This window comes from Schistosoma haematobium, chromosome ZW (assembly GCF_000699445.3).
Source record: "Schistosoma haematobium chromosome ZW, whole genome shotgun sequence".
Lineage (NCBI taxonomy): Eukaryota > Metazoa > Platyhelminthes > Trematoda > Strigeidida > Schistosomatidae > Schistosoma > Schistosoma haematobium.
In genome coordinates, this window is record NC_067195.1 from 59,398,388 (window position 1) to 59,420,423 (window position 22,036).

The 22,036-nt window shown below is 36.1% G+C and overlaps 1 protein-coding gene across 2 annotated transcripts; it reads left to right on the plus strand.

Moving 5' to 3' along the window:
• Positions 1-983: 983 nt before the first annotated feature.
• On the plus strand, positions 984-21,885 carry UNC-76 (FEZ-like protein; the record flags this gene model as incomplete). 2 transcript variants are annotated; one of them, XM_035731790.2, is made up of 10 exons in its annotated part: positions 984-1,303; positions 1,335-1,425; positions 2,477-2,554; positions 5,196-5,463; positions 7,057-7,289; positions 12,214-12,669; positions 16,789-16,867; positions 17,789-17,854; positions 19,509-19,610; positions 21,560-21,885. In XM_035731790.2, 10 exons carry the CDS (start codon positions 984-986, stop codon positions 21,883-21,885), a joined length of 2,019 nt encoding a protein of 672 aa, XP_035589756.1. The 2 variants fall into 2 exon arrangements, with proteins under 2 accessions (XP_035589756.1, XP_051072027.1); XM_051211904.1 differs by lacking the exon at positions 21,560-21,885 and having other exon boundaries at positions 1,005-1,303; positions 1,352-1,425; positions 19,509-20,946.
• Positions 21,886-22,036: the final 151 nt, after the last annotated feature.

Here is a 22,036-nt window from a genome sequence, read left to right on the forward strand (position 1 = left end):
CTAGTTCCGATTTCAAAGAAGACTTGTCATTATGTTGATATTTTGCCGCCTCATTTATCAAATAATGATTCATCCTATTGAATTTCCGAACCACTGAAAGAACAATTATGCTGGACCCTAAATTTGCCACAAGCATTCGGAGTTTGACAAAATAACCAGTAACACCTTATATGATCGCAGTGTACCAACCCAGTCAAATCAGAAGTCAGAAACGGAAAGGCTCGAAGGTATATTTGATAGGCTATCGATATATCGAGAAGTGATCAATTTAAGCTGGCTAGTGGTCGTAGGAGATGTGAAGCACAATGTACCTACTCGTGATCTAGTACGTATGCGTGACCGAGCGCATTCAGCTAGGTGAGTCCATTAAAATTAATGTGGCCAGAATCAAATATCGAAGACTAACAGAGCTACTGATGTTGGAGATTTATTCGCAACTACAACCCCATGGATACAGGAGAATGGCACAGTCGTGGTAACCAATTATTTAATAATGAAATCACTTGAGAGTAAAGAAAGGAGGCCATGGTGAATGGGAGGAAGAACGTATGCCCACTTGGGTACTCCCAACACGAGTCTTCTGAACTAGCTGGCCTGGTCAGGGAAAAATATCCTGACAAGCCTTAACGCAACCTTTTGGTGCTTGAAGGAGGGTCATCAAGCGTTTATTAAAACACAGAAACAATAAAATATGTTTTCAGAAATGCCAATTCCGGATATTTACTTACCACCAAATTACATATACTTATCCATAAATTCTCTCCTATGACCTAAACGCAACCCCCCAAGGAACGGACGGTCCACAATATCATAGAATTTTCAAGTTTGACTATTATTGTCTACTGTCCATCTAAAGGTTTTGCTGACTGACAAAGTCAAATCAACGAAAGCCTTCATGTATCAGTATTCCACACAAAAAGGTGTACAATTTAACCAAATTTAAGTTATTCACTATAATCATACTGAGTTATAGAGTTGTTTTTATGAGCTCAGGAATAGGCGCTAACACATTGTGTATGGATTTGTTCGCTAGAGCACCGCTGGCACCTTTCGAGGGTGGTGGTGTATGTGATGATCTTGACGGTTCTGAGACATCCTCATTAGTTGCTGATACTGACCATCAAATAAAACGAGTTTCGTCGATCCCATTCGATGCTAGCTTCTCTTTTGAAGATTCACTCACTGACCTTATTGGGAATTTTGATGAAAAGGTATATCATTGTTTCGAAAATTTTGACGTGGACCCTGAAAACGCACAAAAGATTAATTTTTCAGGAAATGTTCCAACTTTAAATGACGTTAAGTAAGTGAACTGCCGTGCATAAACATGTTAGGCAATGGTGGGCTGCAGCTGCGAAAGAGTTCGTATCCACTGAATCTTACCCGCTTCATAGCTTACCAAGTAACGTTAATTTGTATGATCTCGTAAGTTTATTTTTCCGTCTCAATAGATGATTTCCACTAAATCATGTTTTTGCAAGTCATATGTTATAAGTATGACGTGAGTATACTCACGTCATGACTATAGTCATTCGTCTAATGCATAAATACTTCAAATAACATATACTTGGAGATAGTGCGATAAATTGGATATGATTTTATTCTCCACTACCCCCACAATCTTCAGCTTCATGTATATAATAACCGGTCCTGACCAATAAGCTCAATAAGTTTAAGCTATCCCTGCATAGTTCGCTTCAAGTTGCGCCAGATGTATGACTTTTATAGTTTTATAGCCTTTAGAACCAATGTCTTCAAAGAAATTCGGTTCACTTGATAATATTCAGGGCACACACGACAACCATTACAACAAAAATACCATCAGGACGTTAGGCATCACTTCGAAATTGTCACATTCGAATGTATTTTATTGACTTATTAATATACATGTCCTATTACCAGATCTGTAAAATTGAAATACAGATGTTAAACCAGTCACACTTAACACTGTTCCATCGAAATATCTGGCATGTGACGAAGCATACAATTGGTGGTTATGTGACAAATTGCGTTTGATTGGCTACTAGGCATTTCTCGTTGATATTGCACATTGGCAATTTTATATTACAGAACACTGCGTAAATTTCATTATTTTTTACGACGGTGACTAGTTAGTGAACTTTGATGTGTTCATGAAGTTCTAAGCCACCGTTTGGATCTCAACAATTGTACCATTAATTTTAATATAGTATTGTATTCACCAAACACTTCAAGTAACCCAATAACGTTCGCTCCTGTGGTTTGTGGAGTTTTACTTGTTATTATCCCGTCACCTATTTTACTACTATATCCTGAGGAGTAGAAAACCCCAGACATTTTTACCATCTCAGGCCCATGGAATAGACAATGTATCTATTCGGGGTCTTAAGAACGTCAACATAAACCATAGTATATTCTTGATGGTCAACTTTCACTTTGTTTCTGTCACTATTCCTTATGTATTTTACGCTACTCTTCTTTATTCCTTTACCCTCAGGATCAATTCGAACTTGCAGATGCCGATGGAATAACTGAAGATGGAGTTATAAAAACAAGTTTGTTACAAACATGCAGTGTAAGTTGACTAAGTAGTCGTATAATCTGTCTGTTCTCTTTGTGGACTTTGTCTCAGACCATTACAAGATTTCAGTATTTCCATAAAGCCGTTTGCTAATTATCACCAGACTAACTGCTATCACTCACGTAAAAGCCAAGCTCGTTTACCTCGATGACATAGTCAAAAACGTTTATGCGACATACGATATTTAGGTCGTTGACTAATTCATTAAAGACATTGGTCTTTGATGGAAACCAAAAAATGTTTAGTCAAATCTGTTCCTTAATATGGTGCAACGCCAGAACAAATGTCAACATTCTTAAAGCTACAAGCCGTTGCCTTCGCAGTATATATGATTCTTGGTTCTCCGAGTTAAATCACACGTGTAGGTAAAGGCGCTATAGCGGTAAATATTACCGCTCGAGTGTTCGACAACCAGTACAGTATCACTTCTGATCTCTGAATTAGTTGAAACAAGTTGAGTTCATGAACCATAGATTCACCTATATTCCGTGTTTTCCCTCTTCCGAATGTTTTCTAAAAATTAACAAATGTTTAATAACCAGCAGCTCTTTAAATACTAGTTCCCGGTAGACATCTTATAGGCTCCACGGTTGGTAACATTGATCTATTTCCACTTCCAGAAATTTTAAGGAAAGGACTCTCCAAATGCGATTACTTGCACTGATTTGTTCGGTCACACACTAAAATCTACCAATCTCTCGTAGTTGATAGTAATTGTCTTCATCTTCCTTTCTCAGTACGTTTTCTCGAGTTCGTAGTTTTTCTTATGAAGGATGTGCTTTGAGGATTCGATAATAAGTTACATGGTTTGAGGTTGTTGCAATAGTGGATAGATTATTCTTAATAAATCGATGTGGCTAAGCTAACTTCACGGGTTGGGCCTCCGATTGGGTTGATAACTGACCAACAAAAAAGGATTTGTCTAGTAAAATAAAATGCTAGTATACAAAGTGCTACATACACAGCAAAAGTAATTATATTTCGTAAGCGTTTGGAATGTATGAGTTTTGTAGGTCACTCATTCCTCAATCAATTAAAACCTACTTGTTAGGTTTGATTTGTCCCCGTCCCAATTCCATGAGCTTTCTATGTCACTCTAGAGTTTCTTCTACAAAGCACTTATTCATTTAACGCTACTCTATTAACTACACCTCTAAACTTTCTATGTTTAAACGCTGCCGAAAGTGCCAAAGGCAGTTGGTTAGGTATGTGGTAAATCTTTTATTGTCATTATAAATACGTTTGAAATCTTACAAACTACTGGCAAGTTATTTTGCCAGGTACTAACCATCTAGTCCATCCAAATCTTGTTGATCTTCCAGTAGAAGGAGACTCATATATATTAGGATCCGTGCATACGAGCAAAAGTACAGAAGCCTAACAATACTGTACCTAACACATATACTACACGACGAACGTTTTGTAAGAGTTGACTTAATCAGAAGCATATCCATAAACATGTTGCACATTCACCGCCGTAAAGATTCTTATTTTCTGAAAAATATTTTGTTTACTTATTTCATATGTTAATGTATTTGATTATCATTGTTTTTTGTGGTATAAAGAGTAAGAGAAACCTTTTAATATTGTATGCTGAGAGCTTCATATTAAACCTAACATATATTGAATAGAGCCACTATTATTGTTATTATTATTACTAAACTAGGGAGCAGATGATAGCGAAATCAGCAACATTCACTCTACAAATTTAAGAGATTCAGAGGTTGATCACCTTGTACTTCCAGTTGTAAAACTAGTGTTCCCTTTTAAGACGACATTTTTAACGCTAATCTTTTTATGATCCTGTGCGCAAACTCTTACATGTTTATTAGGTTAAGTAATAATTGTTATTACTTCCAAAAAATTGTGGATTTGTAACTTAAGCTTGGATCCGACTTAAGTTTTTTCGTACTTCTGTTGGTAAAATTATGGTAAACTTAAAAACCCACGTTGTGGTATACGTTGTTAAGTCCGAGTGGAGGTGAACTTGTGTTCTTACTCCGTTGATTTGAGAAACCTAGGAATACTTAGTGACATTCCTCACCGCTTTTATCTTTCAGTATGAAGATAACGAGGTGAAACATGTTTCGGTACTTTTCGTTGATAATGTACCCTACAACAACATTATACCTTTAGAAATTGACGCTTGTTAACCTCTTACACATTCTGCTAAAAGTTGTTTCGCCCTCATCAGAATATCTACCAAAATTCCCTTGTTCCTTTAAATATTTGTCTTCTCGTTAGTAGCTCTACATGGGTTGGACCAAATACTTGCAATCGGATTCATCGACTGAGTGACCTGAATAAAAATGTGTTGTGCGCGCTTTATACCCAAGTGCTAAATCCTGCTTCTAATCTACTTTGCATTAGGACCCAGCTTAATTTCAGACAATGGAAAAAAATTAAGCTCTTGTATTGTACCAGGGTTTATGCTGACTCATTCGGGTAGTTATGTTTAAGGTAATGGTTATTTTTCTACATATGCATTAATTCATTCACATCTTGGATTGAGAATTTATAACTTCACAATAATTTATAGTTATTTCTTTCGAATACCGATTAGTTTGAGGCATTGCCACTTAAGTTTTGTCTGAATATATCAGCTTATTCATTGACATTCTTGTTTCTCTCACAGGCTTTAAATTACTCAAACGAATCTATTTATTCAGGACGAGGCACTGTTACTACTTTATCCTTGTCATCCGTGTCAGTTAGTCCTCGTTCATCAACACTTGATGGAGGTTTTCCAAATACATTGGCCCAAATCCCCGATAGCGGAATCTCAAACACCGACGAAGAGCTAAACAGTTACTTTAAAGATTTTGATGATGAAAACATCCTTGACATTTTTCAATCTCATCATCCTTCCCTACCTTTGAAAAAAACTCAAAGTTGGGTAGATGGTAAGTATTTGTTTTGTATAGATGTACATAGTGAAATACTAAATTAGTTATTATCCAGTTTTATTTATTTACTTATTTGAACACATAGATATTGGTACAAACTGGCACCAGATACATATGCGCCACACAAATCTCATTTGATTTGTGTGAGGGCTGTGATACTGCCCGGGTGCCCAAACCGAAGCAGGTGGTTTTCTCAGGGGGCCACGCCCGGAGCCTTTGATCCAAAGGGTCTGATCCACAAGGCAGTAGAGCAATGTAGGTAGATGCAGTCCCATGGTAGCCGGTGACCGATAATTGATTCATACGCTATTTGTTCGCTCAGGATACTGGAGCCCATGTACACCTCGGGGTTTTCCAACTCCCCTAGGTGGACTCTCCGTGTCCGCTGACCCGGTTAAAGCACCGGGCATTCGCTTTTCGTCCTCTCAATTTCGTAAACAACACCCGTGGTGCGAGAAGGCAGTTAGTAGGACTTCCCTGGCAGAGTTTATATACGCGCGGTCATGTGAGAGCATTTCGAGAGGGAGAAATGACTACACTCTCGGCCGTACCAGGGCATTTGGTATAACAATATACCCCTGTTGTTATTGTTCATAGTTCAGTTAATCTTCTACAGAAATAATTCAAAAGCTTTTTCTAAATATCCTATGTTTGGAATAAAACTCATTTTACGGCTTTCATATTTCAAAAAGTACTAGTAATGCTTTAAATAGTCTTGGGAAAACGAAGTTTCATGAAGTTCAAAAGTGATTCTAGCACTCGTTGTGAATCTCCCCAAGTCACTCGTAGTTCAAAGTGGTTAATACTTTTTGTGTGGATTCTCAATTTAACTCTTGTACATACCTAATAAATTCATCGCAAACATTAAGGAAATCGGCTTTTAGGATTCTTCTGCATACCACTTCCTGACTAACTAATGGTTGACTCAGTGTATCTCTGTCAAATGGAGATCTTGATGAAAGTATTTATAGATCACTTGTTTCTGCTTACCAATGCAATATTTTGTTTTAAGTGTGGTCTGTCGTAGTACGTATTTTGACTGTAGAGGATGAAGTATATTAATATATTTATCAGTGGTTTGGCGGTTACCGCAATCAACTTTCATTTATAAGGTTGATGATCTTAAATCTGTCTCGCCTACTTTGGCTTGGGAAACCTGAACAAAAATGTGACTCAACACAACACATAAACCAATGTTTTTGACATGATCAATCAGCCGATCTCTAGAACCACATCAATCCTGATAAGTTGACAACTAATAAAATCTCGGTACAAATAAATAAGACTCGTTTTTTAACTTATGGTACCCGCTAAATCATGAACTAAATCTGGCTTTTGTGGATTTGCCACCAACCGTAAATTTTTTAAAACATTTTATAATTATTCATCGGTGAATTAAATGACTTTATGCATGTGACATACAGATTCATATCTATAGAACATCTTATATATCTAGATAAATTAATACGTATATGTAAGTTTTAGAACAAACGAAATGAAATGAATTCACATCTTTGCTTCACAAAACTTTACTAGGCAAACTATTTTCATAAAATGCCTTTTTGTATCTGACTTTAAATAATTTTTCAGACCTTCAGAATTTGCAAACCAGCGTTCTCAAGCTTTATGTTCAGCAAATGAATGACGAAATTATGCAACTTTCAGATTGCTTAGTGGATTCTCTAGCGGAACGAGACGAGCTTTTAATGCTTCGTGAAGCCAGTGATGACTTTATTATATTACTTAACTTGGTCCACGAGCGAAAAACTCAGGCATCCAAAGCAGCTCTTCTAGCAACAGCCAAAAGCTTGATTCGTTCCAAAGTGAGAGCTTTTACATGTGATTATCACTTTTAATTTAGATTTATGGATACTTATTTATTGGGTGTTCCAAATTGTTTCTTCTGATGAATAGCTAATAAAGTGAGACTACTGATCCTACCATAACATAACACATACGTAGAAATACGATAAATACAAAGAATCTTGAACACCACTGCAAAAAGAAATAGATATCAACAAGTTGACAAAGTACCAACTATGTATGAAGTGTTTTTCAGTTGCCAACTATCAAAGAATTCAAGCTGTCTAATATAATAAAATTCTAACGATAAATCAACAAGGATGCTGTTTTGAGTGATTTTTTACCGAAGTGATTTAGTCACTAATCAACACTATGCATAGAATGCATTCTCACTTCGATTTTTGTGGCTAATCAGTAGGAGACAGTTTTGTGTACAACTTGATTCATTAAAATCTACGTTGAGATAAGGATCTCCACAATTATTAATCATTTAATGATCAATTTGTCTGGAATTACGAACAGTTTTAAAACCACTTATTTAATGTTTGTTCAGGCTAAATGCTAAATTAAGGTTATCATCCCCCAACGAATAAAAAAACACGCAAGTTCGTCGTTATAATAATTTTTATTCACTGAGAAACGAAAACCTTAACATGTGTATCATCTCTCTAATAGTCGGATTTTTCTAAACAATCAAATCAAAACTTCGTTATGCATATTGATATAGATAGCCAATCAGAAGTAGCAAAAGGCCATTCTATGGCAATCAGAAGTGAACTAAAGGACAGTTGCTTCTCATTGAGATCGATGGGTCAACTCCCTAAGGATATATTGGTATCAGTCAGTCAGTGGTCTTGAGTGCTGTTAGAGGTATGAGGGTGGTTATCACTTCCCGGTTGCCCACACCGTGGAAGGGTTCTTCTGGAGGTACCTGAAAAGGAAATCGAATTAGAAGTGGTCTTAGTGACCTGGGAGCGTGACCGCAGTGCCCAAGGGACAACTGCTTGAGGTCGGTCACACACGACCTTTTTATGGGCAATTTTTGTGTTAGTTCCGTACTTGTTGAGACCTTACCGCCTTAGACGGATATCCGTGGGATAAGGCGAGGTGTGCACTTTTAGGGTCGACCTTTTCTAACCCTACCCCTCCTTGTGGGAAGACAGCATCGCTGTCATGCTGATTGTCTGAAGGAAACACCTTACTGCTGTCACACCTCTGTACAGTCAGTAGTACGACTTCGCCTTCGGACCTTCGGTTTGTTGCTTTTAGTCTTACCGCTCTTTAACCGACCTTTCTGACGTGGTAGGACCTTGAGGAACAGTTGTTCCAGTCAGTATAGCTCGGTTGCTTCATCACGATAGGCAATCCCGACCACCACGTCAAGGTAGCAACAACGGTCGGGATATATTGGTATGTGAGTATTCGTTCATTTTATTCCGTAGTCCAATACACTTTCCGCTCACTCGTGTGTTCTCGCTCAAGTATTCAGTTGGGGGTTAGCGCATAGCATACCGTGTATCAATATCAGATCTCGGTCGCTGCACGTCACAGCACACATATGTATCATGTCAGTTTTTAACCTATAACATCCCTTCCAAGTTTTTAACAAAATATATGATAAATCAGTGGTATTATCTGTCCTTGCTTTTGTTATTAACAGTTTTGCTCATATTTGGTTGGTGTGACTGACAGTATCTCTATATGTCATCATTCCTCATTATTTAGTCTTCATAAACATTTTTCAGATGAGTTAACCCTACAAAAAAGTTGAAATTACAGAGTATACTCTAGATATTCTTACCATAAAATCTTTTGTCTTTTTAGATTTGATTTCGACCTTTTTGTTATGTCCTGTTATTCCGTAGTAAATAATTATCTCAGTAGTGGCGTATCTCTGATTATGTAGTTCGACCATACATATACGTTTTGTGAATTGGTTGTCAAGAGACTTAGCCCAAGTCACTTGATCTGTAATTTATAAGTCCATTCCTTAGGTTGGTGCTCCTGCCATTATCATATATCGGTACGACAAGATTACGTTTATTAACATGTTAGGTAGGATAGTTTTATTACCCATATTTAGTCTTCTTACCACCGTTTGATGCACTCAAAAATGTGTTTGCACTTCTATCTTTAAGTGACGGGAAAAGTTTTAGTACGTCATGTAACTAACTAATTCTCAACTGTGTATACCATCCTCGCCAGAAGTGTTGGATGAATGCCTAATTGAATTAATTTGTACTTTTATAGGATCAAAACACTTGATGTTCGTGAAGTCGTAATTTGCTTCATAACAAACCTGAGTGATTTTCGTGACTTAGCTTAGTCTGCACTAGTTACTTTCTTTCTACAAGTTTCTTTTAGGTCAAGTTATTTGCTTTTCGATTTTGTAGTTTTGTTTTTCGTTCCATAGATACCACTCATATATTTAAAACAAATTGCTTTAGAAGACAGCATGTTTTGTTTGAATGACTACATTTCATCCAAATGCTTCTCGGTCTGTAACAGTGAAGACTGATATTCGTGACATAATAATCTAATTCAATCGCTTTTGAGAATGTGAGTAACCTGAAAGTGACAACTGTCAACACAACTGACAGTGCTCAATTTAACGTTTTCCACAATAAAACTCCTTAATTCCCTACTCCTCTTATCAACCATGCTGTCGGGTTCTGTCTTTTTCACGCTTAATCACTGCTACCAGTTCTATCTAACAGAGTTCTATTCTTAGTCTTCTAAAACCACAATCTAAACTGCGTGGAACCTGGATTCGATGAGACAATGTGCTTCTCTAGACAAGACTAAACTTCTATACAATTGATTTACTATTCATATGAAACACACATACAAAACTTAAGCGTGGTCATTCACTTGACCTCATTTATCTAATGTAGATTTATTTATTTTAACACAGATATTGGTACAAGGAGGCACCAAACACATATGCGCCACACAAATCTCACTCGATATGTATGAGGGCTATGATACTGCCCGGGTGCCCAAACCGAAGCAGGTGGTTTTCTTAGGGGGCCACTCCCCGAGCCTTCGACCTGAAGGTCTGATCCACAAGGCAGTGGGGCATCGTGAGGACTTGCAGTCCCACGGTAGCCGGTGACCAAGAAATTGGTTCATACGCCATTTGTTCCCTCAGGATACTGGAGCCCATGTGCACCATTGATTTGGAATCCAGTTAAAGCGCCGGGCATTCGCTTTTCGTCCTCTCATTTTCGTAAACAACACCCCCGCCACGAGAAGGCAGTGAGTAGGACTTCCCTGGCAGAGTCTATATACTTGTGGCCATGTGAGAGCATTTCGAGAGGGAGAGCGGACTCCCCACTCTCGACCGTACCAGGGCGTTCGGGGGCATCTAATGTAGAAAATCGGCGTGATTCACCCTTCCTGTATCTGGATACTTATGGAAGATATACTATTGAGATCTAACAGTTCTATGAGTTATTCAAGTGTTTCAAACGCATCCAATTAAGTTTTTTTCCCGATCTATCATGTTCCTTCTTGATACGACGAGACAAAATTAACCCCGATAGTAAGACACTAATTCCATAAAAGGGTGAGCGACGTATAGTTGCAGTGTCCTCCATTCGTTCGCGCACTGACTTCTAACATTTATTCTTGTGTTCAGTATTTATTACGAAAGCGTATGTTTCTGCTAGCAGCAAAAATATTTTGCCAGGAAGCTGTTTTATCTCTATATCATTTCGATGGAGGAATTCGCCCAATAATTCCACCTCGTAAGCAATCGTCACTCGACCACATCAATGGTGTCTGACATTGTACATTTTATTAATCCGTGTATTCGACAATCCCCGAAAATCCGTTCTCCACAAATCATAAAAGACTAATTCATAGCATTTGTTAACTAGCAGCTTATTTTTTAGTGAAATAATTATCTCTACTTTCATTTTCCCGATTTTTCCATTTCTGTGTATAATGTTAAGTCAATCAGCTACAATGTACGACCAGGCACATATGTGCATCGATCAAAGTTACCATACCTCATTAGCACAACAAGATGAACACGGATTCCTAGAAGTAGTTAATTCAGTGGTGGTAATATATAAAAGAAAAATTGCATACAATGACATAGTACAAAATGACAAAATGAGTTGGTAGAAAGAAAGATATGAGACGATTTTAATCTCATAGCTTAAGGGAAGATAAGGAGTGTATACACTGACGCCATTGTGACCGATTCTGAGCCATGTCACCTGGAGTCTCCAACCATTGGTTACGATAGTCACGCGGACTCCAACCAAGTAGTCTGCATCTACCGACATTGCTCAGATCAGAAGTTAGTATCTTCAAAGACAGATGCCAGATTTTGGTTTGGCCGCCCATAACTTTCTTCCAACCATTTCCAACACCAGTCCACATTGCGCGTCGTGGTAATCGGTGTTCAGACATACGCAGCACGTGGCCCAGTCATGTCAGTTAATAAAGATTCACAACGGCATTGACTGATTTACCATTATTCCCTAATACCCTGCACCTAACCTCACTATTACTTACACAGTGATCCCAGCAGATGCGAGCAATATTTCTAAGACATCTATGACCAGATACCGGTAACTTAGTAGTATCTCCCACCCTTAATGGCCACGCTTCGCAGCCGTAAACGATGAGCTGTTATGTCTGATTCCTAGCACAGATATTTGGAATCTTGAAACATCCGATATATGGAGTGCTTCTTTCTTCAGTGTTGGCTAAATTTGCGTTTTGATAACTTTTTCGGTCACAAACTTATGTGCTAATTATAAGTATTGTATGTTTTTCATATCCTTTGACACATTTGAACACTAACTGGTCACTAAGTGTTATTTTTTTGTATGGTGATTGTCAGTTTTTTCTTATCGCCCAATGTACAACTTCAAAATAATTATTTTCTGTCTGTTTCGTCGTTGAAAAAATATTTTTTTGATTCTCTAGACTTTGTTTCGTGTCACTACTCCTTGGTTTACTAAAAGACCACATATATCTGCTTCTAGTACACTGTCGTTAGTTGGATCTCAAGATATCGAGAAACCAGGCACCACATCACTTGTCAGAAATGAACCAAACCCAGTAAATTCAGTTCATTTAGATTTACAAAATAATTCTGTTGCTTATGTCGTCTCCCTTAATCTTCATTCAAAACTAAGAAGACCCAGAACACAACCAATACGTGTTCACAGGACAAATCATTCAGATGTTAAGAGTGTTTCTAACTCAGTCAGTTCGATTGATTCTAAGCAACTAAATGAATCACATCTATCTAAATGTGCTGATTTATCTTCAGAAAGCATTAAATCAATACCTACCAGACAAGCGAAAATACGATATGAAGCTCTCGTGAATTTGTGCAACTCTACTAATTGGCCGAACGGTAAACCGCAAAATAGTCGAGTAAGTATGATTTTTTTGTTGTTGAACTTAGTAATAACTTATCGGCATCTTGAATAACTCATAACAATGTTCATCAAACTTCACACTACCATAAACACTACTGGTCAGCTGTCATCGGAATCGGTTACTTCAACTAGTGTTCGTCAGGATGTCCCTCTTTTCCCACTCTTGACATGGTTTTAGAGATAACACTTTCGTCGTCTGACTTTTCAGAGATTGATCTACTAGGAGATTCACTTGTTGACTTGGTATACACATATGCCATATTTCTGTTTGGGGAAGACGCTGACAAAATCCAGAGTCTTCTAACCACATTAAGCTATAATCCAAACATGTTTGGGATGCCGTTCTCTCCTTCCAAATGTAAAATGTTGCCTCAGGATTGGTTTGCGTCGGCGCCTGTACTAATGGTAGAGAGTGAATTAGTTGAACGCATCGGCCGCCTCACTTATCTTAGGAGTCTCATTAGTACCGGCGGTCTGGTGTCTGACAAAATCTCAGCACGGATTCATAAAGCTCGATTGGCTTTTGCCAACTTAAATCACTTGTGGAGTGGGCAAGATATCCGTCTTCCAACCAAAGTACAAATTTACTGCACATCATTTTACTCCTTTCTACTTAATGGATGTGAAACATAACCATTAAGAATAGAAGATATTCTAAGGTTACTGGAATTCGATTATAGGTGTCTACGAAGCATCACTCGTGTATTTTGGGACTTTGGAGTAAAGAATACCTGGGTTAGCAATAGAATACTAGGCAAAGATGGGAAGTCGGTTGATAAGGTAGTGAATCTTCATCAACTGAGGTGATTGGTACGTGTATTACGTATGCCCAACCACCTCCTACCTCGACGGACGATGTTTTCTGGTGCAGCAGTAAGCTAAAAGAAAGCTAGGGGCGGCCAAATCAAGCCATTGACATTTTAACGGAGGCAGGTTAAAAGGTGCAGACTACCTAGTTGGGGTCCACTTAATTATCTTAACCAGTGGTTGAATAATTTGAATAACATGACTCAAAATCGTTTGCCATAGTGCAGATAGATCCATTCTTTGTTTTCCCTAACTTCTAAGCTTCTGAATTGCTCAATTTCCTTTTATTTCACTAATTTATGTTTTTTAGTCGTATCTTCTATGCCTAATCTTTTCGATTACATCTACTACCCTCATATTTGGGCTGATAATCTCACCTATCTGTGCTAATGAAGTATGGCGACTTAAACTGATGTATATACTTACCAGGTTCTACGTTGCAACTGACTGACATCAACATTATGTATAAATATTCCTGCAAGAGAAAAGTAACATGTTTTATGTGTTCTTCACTTGGTTATGATATAGTGATCGGCGGTATATATGTACTACCTGGTTCTCTGTTCCTTCATTACGTCTAATTTATTTCAAATGGTTGTTAAATGTGATCCTAACAAATAATCTCAGTAATGAAGTGAAAAGTGTAGACGAACCATGTATAAAATATCAAAGTCCTTAACCTATATGCCACATAAAGTCTTCGGTGTCCATTCTTGATTTCATTCTTATCGTTTTTTAAACTTTTCACAGTTTTTACTGTGTTGAGGGTTTGATGTACATTTCCATTCGGTACCATTCACGATTTTCTGAAAAGGTCATTATACATTTAGAACAACATATATAAGCCAACAATATTGTCTTCGATTAGATCCTCATCAGGCTTTACTCTAATATACAGTAGTATTTATATGCATATACGAAATTATTAAACCAATCAAGGTAGTTTATGAGTCAACGATAACAATGAAAAAGATTACATAATAAGTGAAAAGTACAAATTGATAGTGTGGTAACAGGTGCATTAGTTTTGATAAGAATAATAAAGGCTCAAATCAATGTTACATAATCGGAAATAGGTCAATGATGAGAAAAATATAGACAGTGAAATAACATTTATAAAATTATAAGATGTCATAATAAGAAGTGTTCAGATAATTGGACCGTGAAACGTATATTTGAGAGAAAATAAAACAAAATGGTAGGAGGGGGTGAAGAAAAATAATACACGAAGAGAAAGTTTGAAAAAATAATAAATAAATTCATTTATTAAGGCCAAGGGAGAGATAAGGGTGTTACAAATTTCTTCTGAACACAAAGACATGGCTTGTTGGCTCGAATTCCTATAGCTTCTGCTATGTGTAAGAGACGAGATCGAACACCATAAGGAAAACTAGTGGGAATACGATAAATAACTTTAAACGACTTGTTTCTGTCCACTACATGACCGCTATCGATCGTGTGATAGAACCGAGCTGCGTATTGTCTTGACATTACCTTTTCCTAACCACGAAGGGAGGTGTTCATTAACTCTTTGGTTCAGTTGCCTGGTAGTGCGCCCAATGTAGCTTTCTCCACAGGAGCAGCTGAAGTCGTAGATACACATAGAAGTGGCATAACCAGGTAACTTATCCTTCAGTTGGGGAATCACCATAGATCGGGTCGAATACGATAGACAGAGGTCGGCAGCATTAAACGTTCTCTTTACTGCTCTAGTCAGTCTATCACGTAATACATCACCACTGAATTGCAGCTTCAAGAAAAGAGGTTTCTTATTAGCCGTTAGTGTCACTATTTTCTTGCTTGTTACAAGCAAGTGTTTCTTCAGGAAACCCTGTGGATATCCCAATTCAATCAACATATTATGAATATGTTCTAATTCCTTATCAATTGTGTCAACTGAGCATATCTTAATAGCTCTATTTGCCAGACATTTGACTAAGTTTCTCTTATAATGAAGAGGCACAAAGCTTAAAAATTGTGTGTATTGGCTTGAAGAAGAACTTTCTCTATACAAACCTCTGCTTGATAGAACCATTTTCTTCTATATTTAACAAAACGTCAAGGAAATGTAGTTTATTATCTATTTCCTCTTCATATGTAAATTTAATTGCAGGATGTTCGTTATTAAATAGTTCTAGTAGTTGTTCTTTTCTAATATTCTGATCGGCAATGATGAAAGTGTCATCAACGTAACGACAGTAGAAATCAAGCTTATTGATAACCTCTTTGAGAGATTCGTTTTCTAGTTTCGCCAGACAAAAATCCACAAGGATGGGACCTAGAGGCGAACCCATCGCTATACCATCAATTTGTTTATAATATATGTTATTAAAGACTAAATGGACATTCATTGTGAATTTCAAAAGTAATTCTTTAAGACTAACTTCAGGAATTCCAATATTGATTTGTTTTTCCTGTAGTTGTTGGCACACAAAATCAATAGTCTCCGTTAACGGTACATTGGTGACCAGGGAAGCGACATCTAGAGATATCATCCGTTTCCCATTTAAGTTCATATGTTCCACTTTAGAAATGAAATCGAAGACGTCTTTCACGCTTCTGTTGACGGCTAGTTTGTGTAAGGGATTTAGGATTCGAACTAGCCACTTTGCAGTCTTATGATAAGGCGAATTATACATATCTAAAACTGGGCGAAGAGGAAGACCTGTCTTTTGGACTTTAGGTAAACCACATAGTCGCTGTGTGTTCGATCCAGTGGGCTTGAGTGAGACGTGTATGTCTGGAGTAAGTATACCTTTATTTTTTAATTCCTTTAGTGAGTTAGTCAGCAATTTTTCTGCCTTCATATTTAAGTCCTTCACGTCGTTGAGTTTCTGAATTCATGTCGGATCATTCAAAATCGAGTTTTAGGGCTATTTAGATAATTTATGTTAATGAAAAATGCAGTCTCTTTAAAGGAGTGAATTCCACTAATTCTCTCACCTGAGTTACTGATTCATATACTTATATCGGCATTTATTATATTTAATTCATAATACAGTCGCTTTTAAATTTTTAATTAGTTGATCACGTGTTTTACCAAGGTTTCAGGAGAATCTTAGGGGTTTTTTGTACTCTCGTCTGGTTTACTTATTGATACATTTTGAAACCAGAATTCGATACTGCTGTTAACAGGCTTTTGTTCCTCTGATCTGTTTTGCTTGCCATTATACTTAATCCTATGGTTACTAATTAAATCCCTAAAAGTATATTACTTATGTTTGGTTATTTTATCATTCGTGGATTGATCACTGGTATAGTTTTATATGTCTCACTGATTGTTTTTCTTATTTGTCGTTGCTTTTAGTCCTTACTTTTATGTATACCCTATCGAATCAAACCGGGCGTTGGAATTTCCATTCAAGAACTACGTCTACTAAATCAAAGTGAGTTTTTAGAATGAAATTAGCCCATAAAGTTAATGTCTACTAGTCTTAGCTATAGAATCTGTGATATAATCGACACCTGCGGTTAGAAATCTTAGGTTATATGGTTTGTCAGTCAAATTGATAAAGTTGAATTTATTGCAGATTTTCCTTGATATAATAAGCTTAATATTGTTTCATACTTTTGACCCGTCTTCCTCATTTTTTATATTTATCGTTACAGTGTAACAAACAGTATTTTCACTCGTGCTTTTTGTCTACGTAGTTTCCTCTCTCACTCTACTGCTGAATGGTGTAGTAACTTGGGTCAGTTCATTTTTATTACAGTGTACATAACCAAAAATGATCATTTTAAACTAATCCTATCGTACTGAACTGAGAAATAGGTAATGGAAGTATTTTATCCCAGCTTTACGACAAAGAAATTCATTTGAAGTGAGTTAGCCTGTTACAACAGGGAATAAGATCGTTAGAAGTAAAAATGATTTCAGATTTTATAAATAAGCAGAAAAACTGTCTTCTGTCACTAGTCGACCCAATTAAAACGTTTTAAAATACTGAGACATATTTTCCTTCGATCAGAAACAGTAAGTACCATAGCTTACCACTGTTATAATTAGCTTTTTATATTCATCTAATAGAAGTCAAATGGGCTACTTGTTTTTTTTTCACTGAACACCTCAAAACATTTTATTCGATTGATTAGTATGTTGGATTTCTGGCATGGATTTAGAAAATGGTTGTCCGTACTAAACATGTCTTCCCACTAAAGATGTATTGTAGTGATTCGTTGTATAGCATTTTTACTAAACCTTGTCTGTTGGAAACTAATTGTATGCAATATTAAGTTCTTTAGCGTATTAGATATTATTTTGTACATATACTTAACTGTTGATTCTGAATCAATTTCCTTTTTCGTAGTTCTTTATGCTACTGTTCTTGAAAACCCCAAAATAGAAAAATTACTCGAAAGTTACATAATGAACGGTGAGTTGACCAAACCACTGTAAATTTCTTGTATTTTTTCTTATTGTTTACCGTTTCAAGTTGTCAACGTGAGTGGTTGCTGTTATAGAGATAATTAGATTCTAATACCCAGTCAATAACATTAAAATTTATTTGTATGGTGAACAAAGACATAATTATGCCTTACAGCTAGATTAGTAAGAAAAGTTACAGTTGTTACAACAGTTTTAAACCGTAGCTAACTAGATGTCGTGTTGCCACATATGGGTACTGAAATATTTTATGTTAGATCTGTATCTGATTAGTTCCATAGTTTGTTGGAAGTACTTTATTGATCCCCACCTTATCAGATAATTCGAACCTTCAGTGGAGTAATATATTAAAAAAGAACCTTAAAATTTGATAATAAATTGTTGCTGCATATGCCACGTACACATTATCAGAAAACGTCAACCGTCATCCTGTGTAGTACATACTTTCTCCACAAGTAACTCTTCCTCACTCTTATCTGTATTTCTTCTTTTGAATATTCTCGAATTCACCGTCCTAGTAACAACATGGTTTAAAAGTTCGGGTTTACATTTTTTCAGAGACATTCAAAGCCGACTTAAAGTAAATGTTACTCAGTAGTCATATTTTCTTCTTAAGATTTGTATTATAGGTGTTTGTTTGATCGCTTTGAGCAGCTAGGTAGTATAATTAGCCCTAATACCCAGGTGCCTGGTAAATGAAATGATTTATCGCTTTCATTTTGTTCAGTTGAAGGATAGAGACAGATTATTTTATCTTCCTACATTTTCAGCACCCTCGTTTGTGATTGTCAACTTATTTCATCACACCAATGTTTAGTTCCTCAACATCATTGATACTACTATTATGTCGACTTTCTTAGTAGTAATCTTATCAATCTCATTTCTGTTCGCTGATATGGTATGGCAACTTGAGGTGACATTTTTTTTACCCCTACGCTAATTATGAGTGACTGACTGACTAAATCACTTAAATACAATTATTATTTCATCTATAACACATTTTTACCGTTATTATTTTTGCCATTTTAAGTTATCGTTCATGAAGAAATATGATCCTGTCCTAATCATGAATGAATTTCTAGTTCACTCTATTATGAACGGCTGGGTTACAGATTCACATCCTTACTACCTATTGTGGTCAATACTTTTGCTCTTGGAAAAATAAGTCAAGCCTAAGGCTTAACATGTTATGCTGAATATGATTTTTAAGTCCTAATTTGTTTATTATCATTTTGATAATTAGGTAAAATAGTTAATTGAGTTAATGTACTTCATAAATTGTCGGGTGATCATCATTTATGTCAGTTCAATTCCTCTTTATGAGTAAGAAGAAATGAAGCAAGTAAATTCTGTGTAATTGAAGTTATTAATTCTAATTGTTTGGTTTTAATAGTACTAAGCCGTAGTAGAATGTAATTAGTTAAATTATTCTACAGAATAACATTTCCTTGCGTTCAACGTAACTCACGAATTCCAACTACATTGCTCTAGAAAACTAGTTGTAGATACTAACCACCTATCCAGATCAAATTCGATTTAACTTGTTTATAACCATAGAATTAATAGTTGGAATTTGAATACATACACCATTGATCTAAAGTTCCATAACTGACTATTTGAATGTCTTTTCTTTCGAATTTCAGTTACTAATTCTAACGACATCGCTAACTGGATAAAAACTGTTGAACCTCTTCGATGTTATGATTCTAAAAAGTTGAATGGTGTTTCATGCCAAAATCAACATCGTAATCATCTCCTATCGACATCAATGCAAACTCAATGTGCTTGATTGTCTTTAATAATTCATCGTTTTTCCTCATGCTTCCATTCTGATTTACAAAGTATATTGCATTTTCCAGAAATTTTTTCAATGCTTAGTGTGTGGATTTAAAGCTAAAATTTTTATTGGCATTAATAACCAATTCTCAAATTAAATATCCTGGCCAGTGTATGCATTCTATTACTTTCAACAAATTACAATCAAGTATTGTCTAATGCCTACAGCTTTTACTACATTAAAATTGAGCAAGATTTGATTTACTACATACATATTTATATCTATACTTAATTTTATGTCATTAAGTTGACACTAGTGCTTTTTTTAACTTCATTTTTTCCTCATCTCTTTAAATTTTATCTACTTGTCGTAATTGCATTGATTGATCTTTTTTTGGTTACCACACTCATTTACTTTTGCTGTTTTGTTTTTATATGAAGTCAACGTTAGAGACAAGTTTCTATCAATGCTTTTGTTGTATATCACACAATAAAGACATTTATTAACATGCTTTCGTCAACCATATTATTAGTAGGGAAACAGTGTTCATAATTCTTGCTCACTATTGGCTTCGGTACTAAAGATGGTTACAAATTGTTCTTTGTTGTCAAGATAGCCTTTTTAAGTTTATTTATATATTACATATTCTTTGTTCATTCTTGGCATTACTACATGCGCTTGAAAAAATGCGTGTTACTTTCATCTACCTGTGAATTGTGCAATATTTTATTGTTTTAATTATGTCATGTTTACGGTGTTCTTACTATTTCATTCTTGTTTTATTAGAAGTCGATTAAAGTTTAAGCTGGAAAATAACATCATAGGCTAATTTAAACAGCTTACAGCTACCCTAGTTGAAACAGTAGTATAAAATAATCTGTCTTCTAAAGGTACTGGTTTAGTTTTGTCAACGCACGACGCGATAGGACGTCTTATTATGATTTGTAACCAAGGGATTTATTTACATATATCGTAAGCATTTTAGTGTTCCCCTCAACGCGTCTCTAAACCACGTAAAGTTTATCACTATCTCTATGTGTTAATTAGAACATTTCAGTTTGGATAGTTAATGTCATAGAACTAGTCGTATTTTTGAATTTGTTCAAAAGTCGATCATCAAAATTCTCATTGTCGATAACGTTTGATATCTATACTTGTTTGTCGTTCCATTAGGTCATATCGTCAAGTAAATTGAGACTTGTTTGGACAGGCTAATATTTCGAAGAAGAGATAAGTGATTTTTTCTGTGACTGCAAAACACCTTAAACACAAAAATGTTAGAGACCCTATGTTTTTATGATGCTATAACGGCGATGGCGCATGGATAAACATGCACATTTTTCCTCATAGGAACCAACACTTATCCTTCATAAACAGAATTTAATCCATGTGTTCTGTTTCTAGTGATAGATACTAACCATGATATCCTGCTAACCTAGTGTTGTTCGGAGTTCCTGAAAAATAATTATTTTTGAAAGCGCTCACTGTGTTTGCTTACATACATACAATTTTCGATAAAAAAGTTATTGTATAAATGTTGAATTATAAAAAAAACCCGCTTTATCCGATCTAGTGATGAAAACGCTAAGCTATGATATTCGGTCTGTTTTTTTTTAGAGTGATGTTCTCAATTTTAGGTATCAATGTGTGTATAGTCAATAACATTGTGGAATACCTAAATCAAAAACGTGTTCTAACAGTTTATCGGTGAATTCAAATATATTTTGGTATGAGAGGATGTCATCTGCTTAAGTGGTTAAGGTGGACTAAAAGTCAATCCTATCTCAAGAAAATTCAAAGGTCATGGTTTATTAGTGGTTTTATCTAGTATAGTGGTTAGATGCTCCTCAAACTGTCCGACTCAGAAACAAAAATACAATTCTTTGAATCAACTTTACGTCACTTTCTGTTAAAAAGTAATCACGGAGTTATTTTCATTTGTGAGACAATATCTTTTGAAAGGTGTACCTCGGAAATGTATAGACCTTGTGAAGTCTATTTACTCGAACACCACTAGTCGAGTCAGAGCTTATGGCGAGCTGTCGTCTGATTTCGCAACCTCAAGTGGTATCCGTCAAGTCTGTTCACTTTCTCTATTTTCCTTTCAATTCATAGACCTACTGATGAGAATAACGCTCTCATCGACTGAATTTTCTGGCATTGGCCTCCCACCAGGAGGTCCACTTATCGACTTAGAATACTCAGATGATATAGTCCTGTTTGGTGAAGACACCTGGACTTAGGATGTGGAGTAAAGTAGTCAAATGCGCTGAGAACTTCACCTATCTTGGAAGTCTGATTAATCCTGATGGGTTGGTGTCTGACGAAATCTCACCACGGATTCGAAAAGTTCATTTGTCTTTTGCCAACTTGCATCACCTATGACGAAGGCGA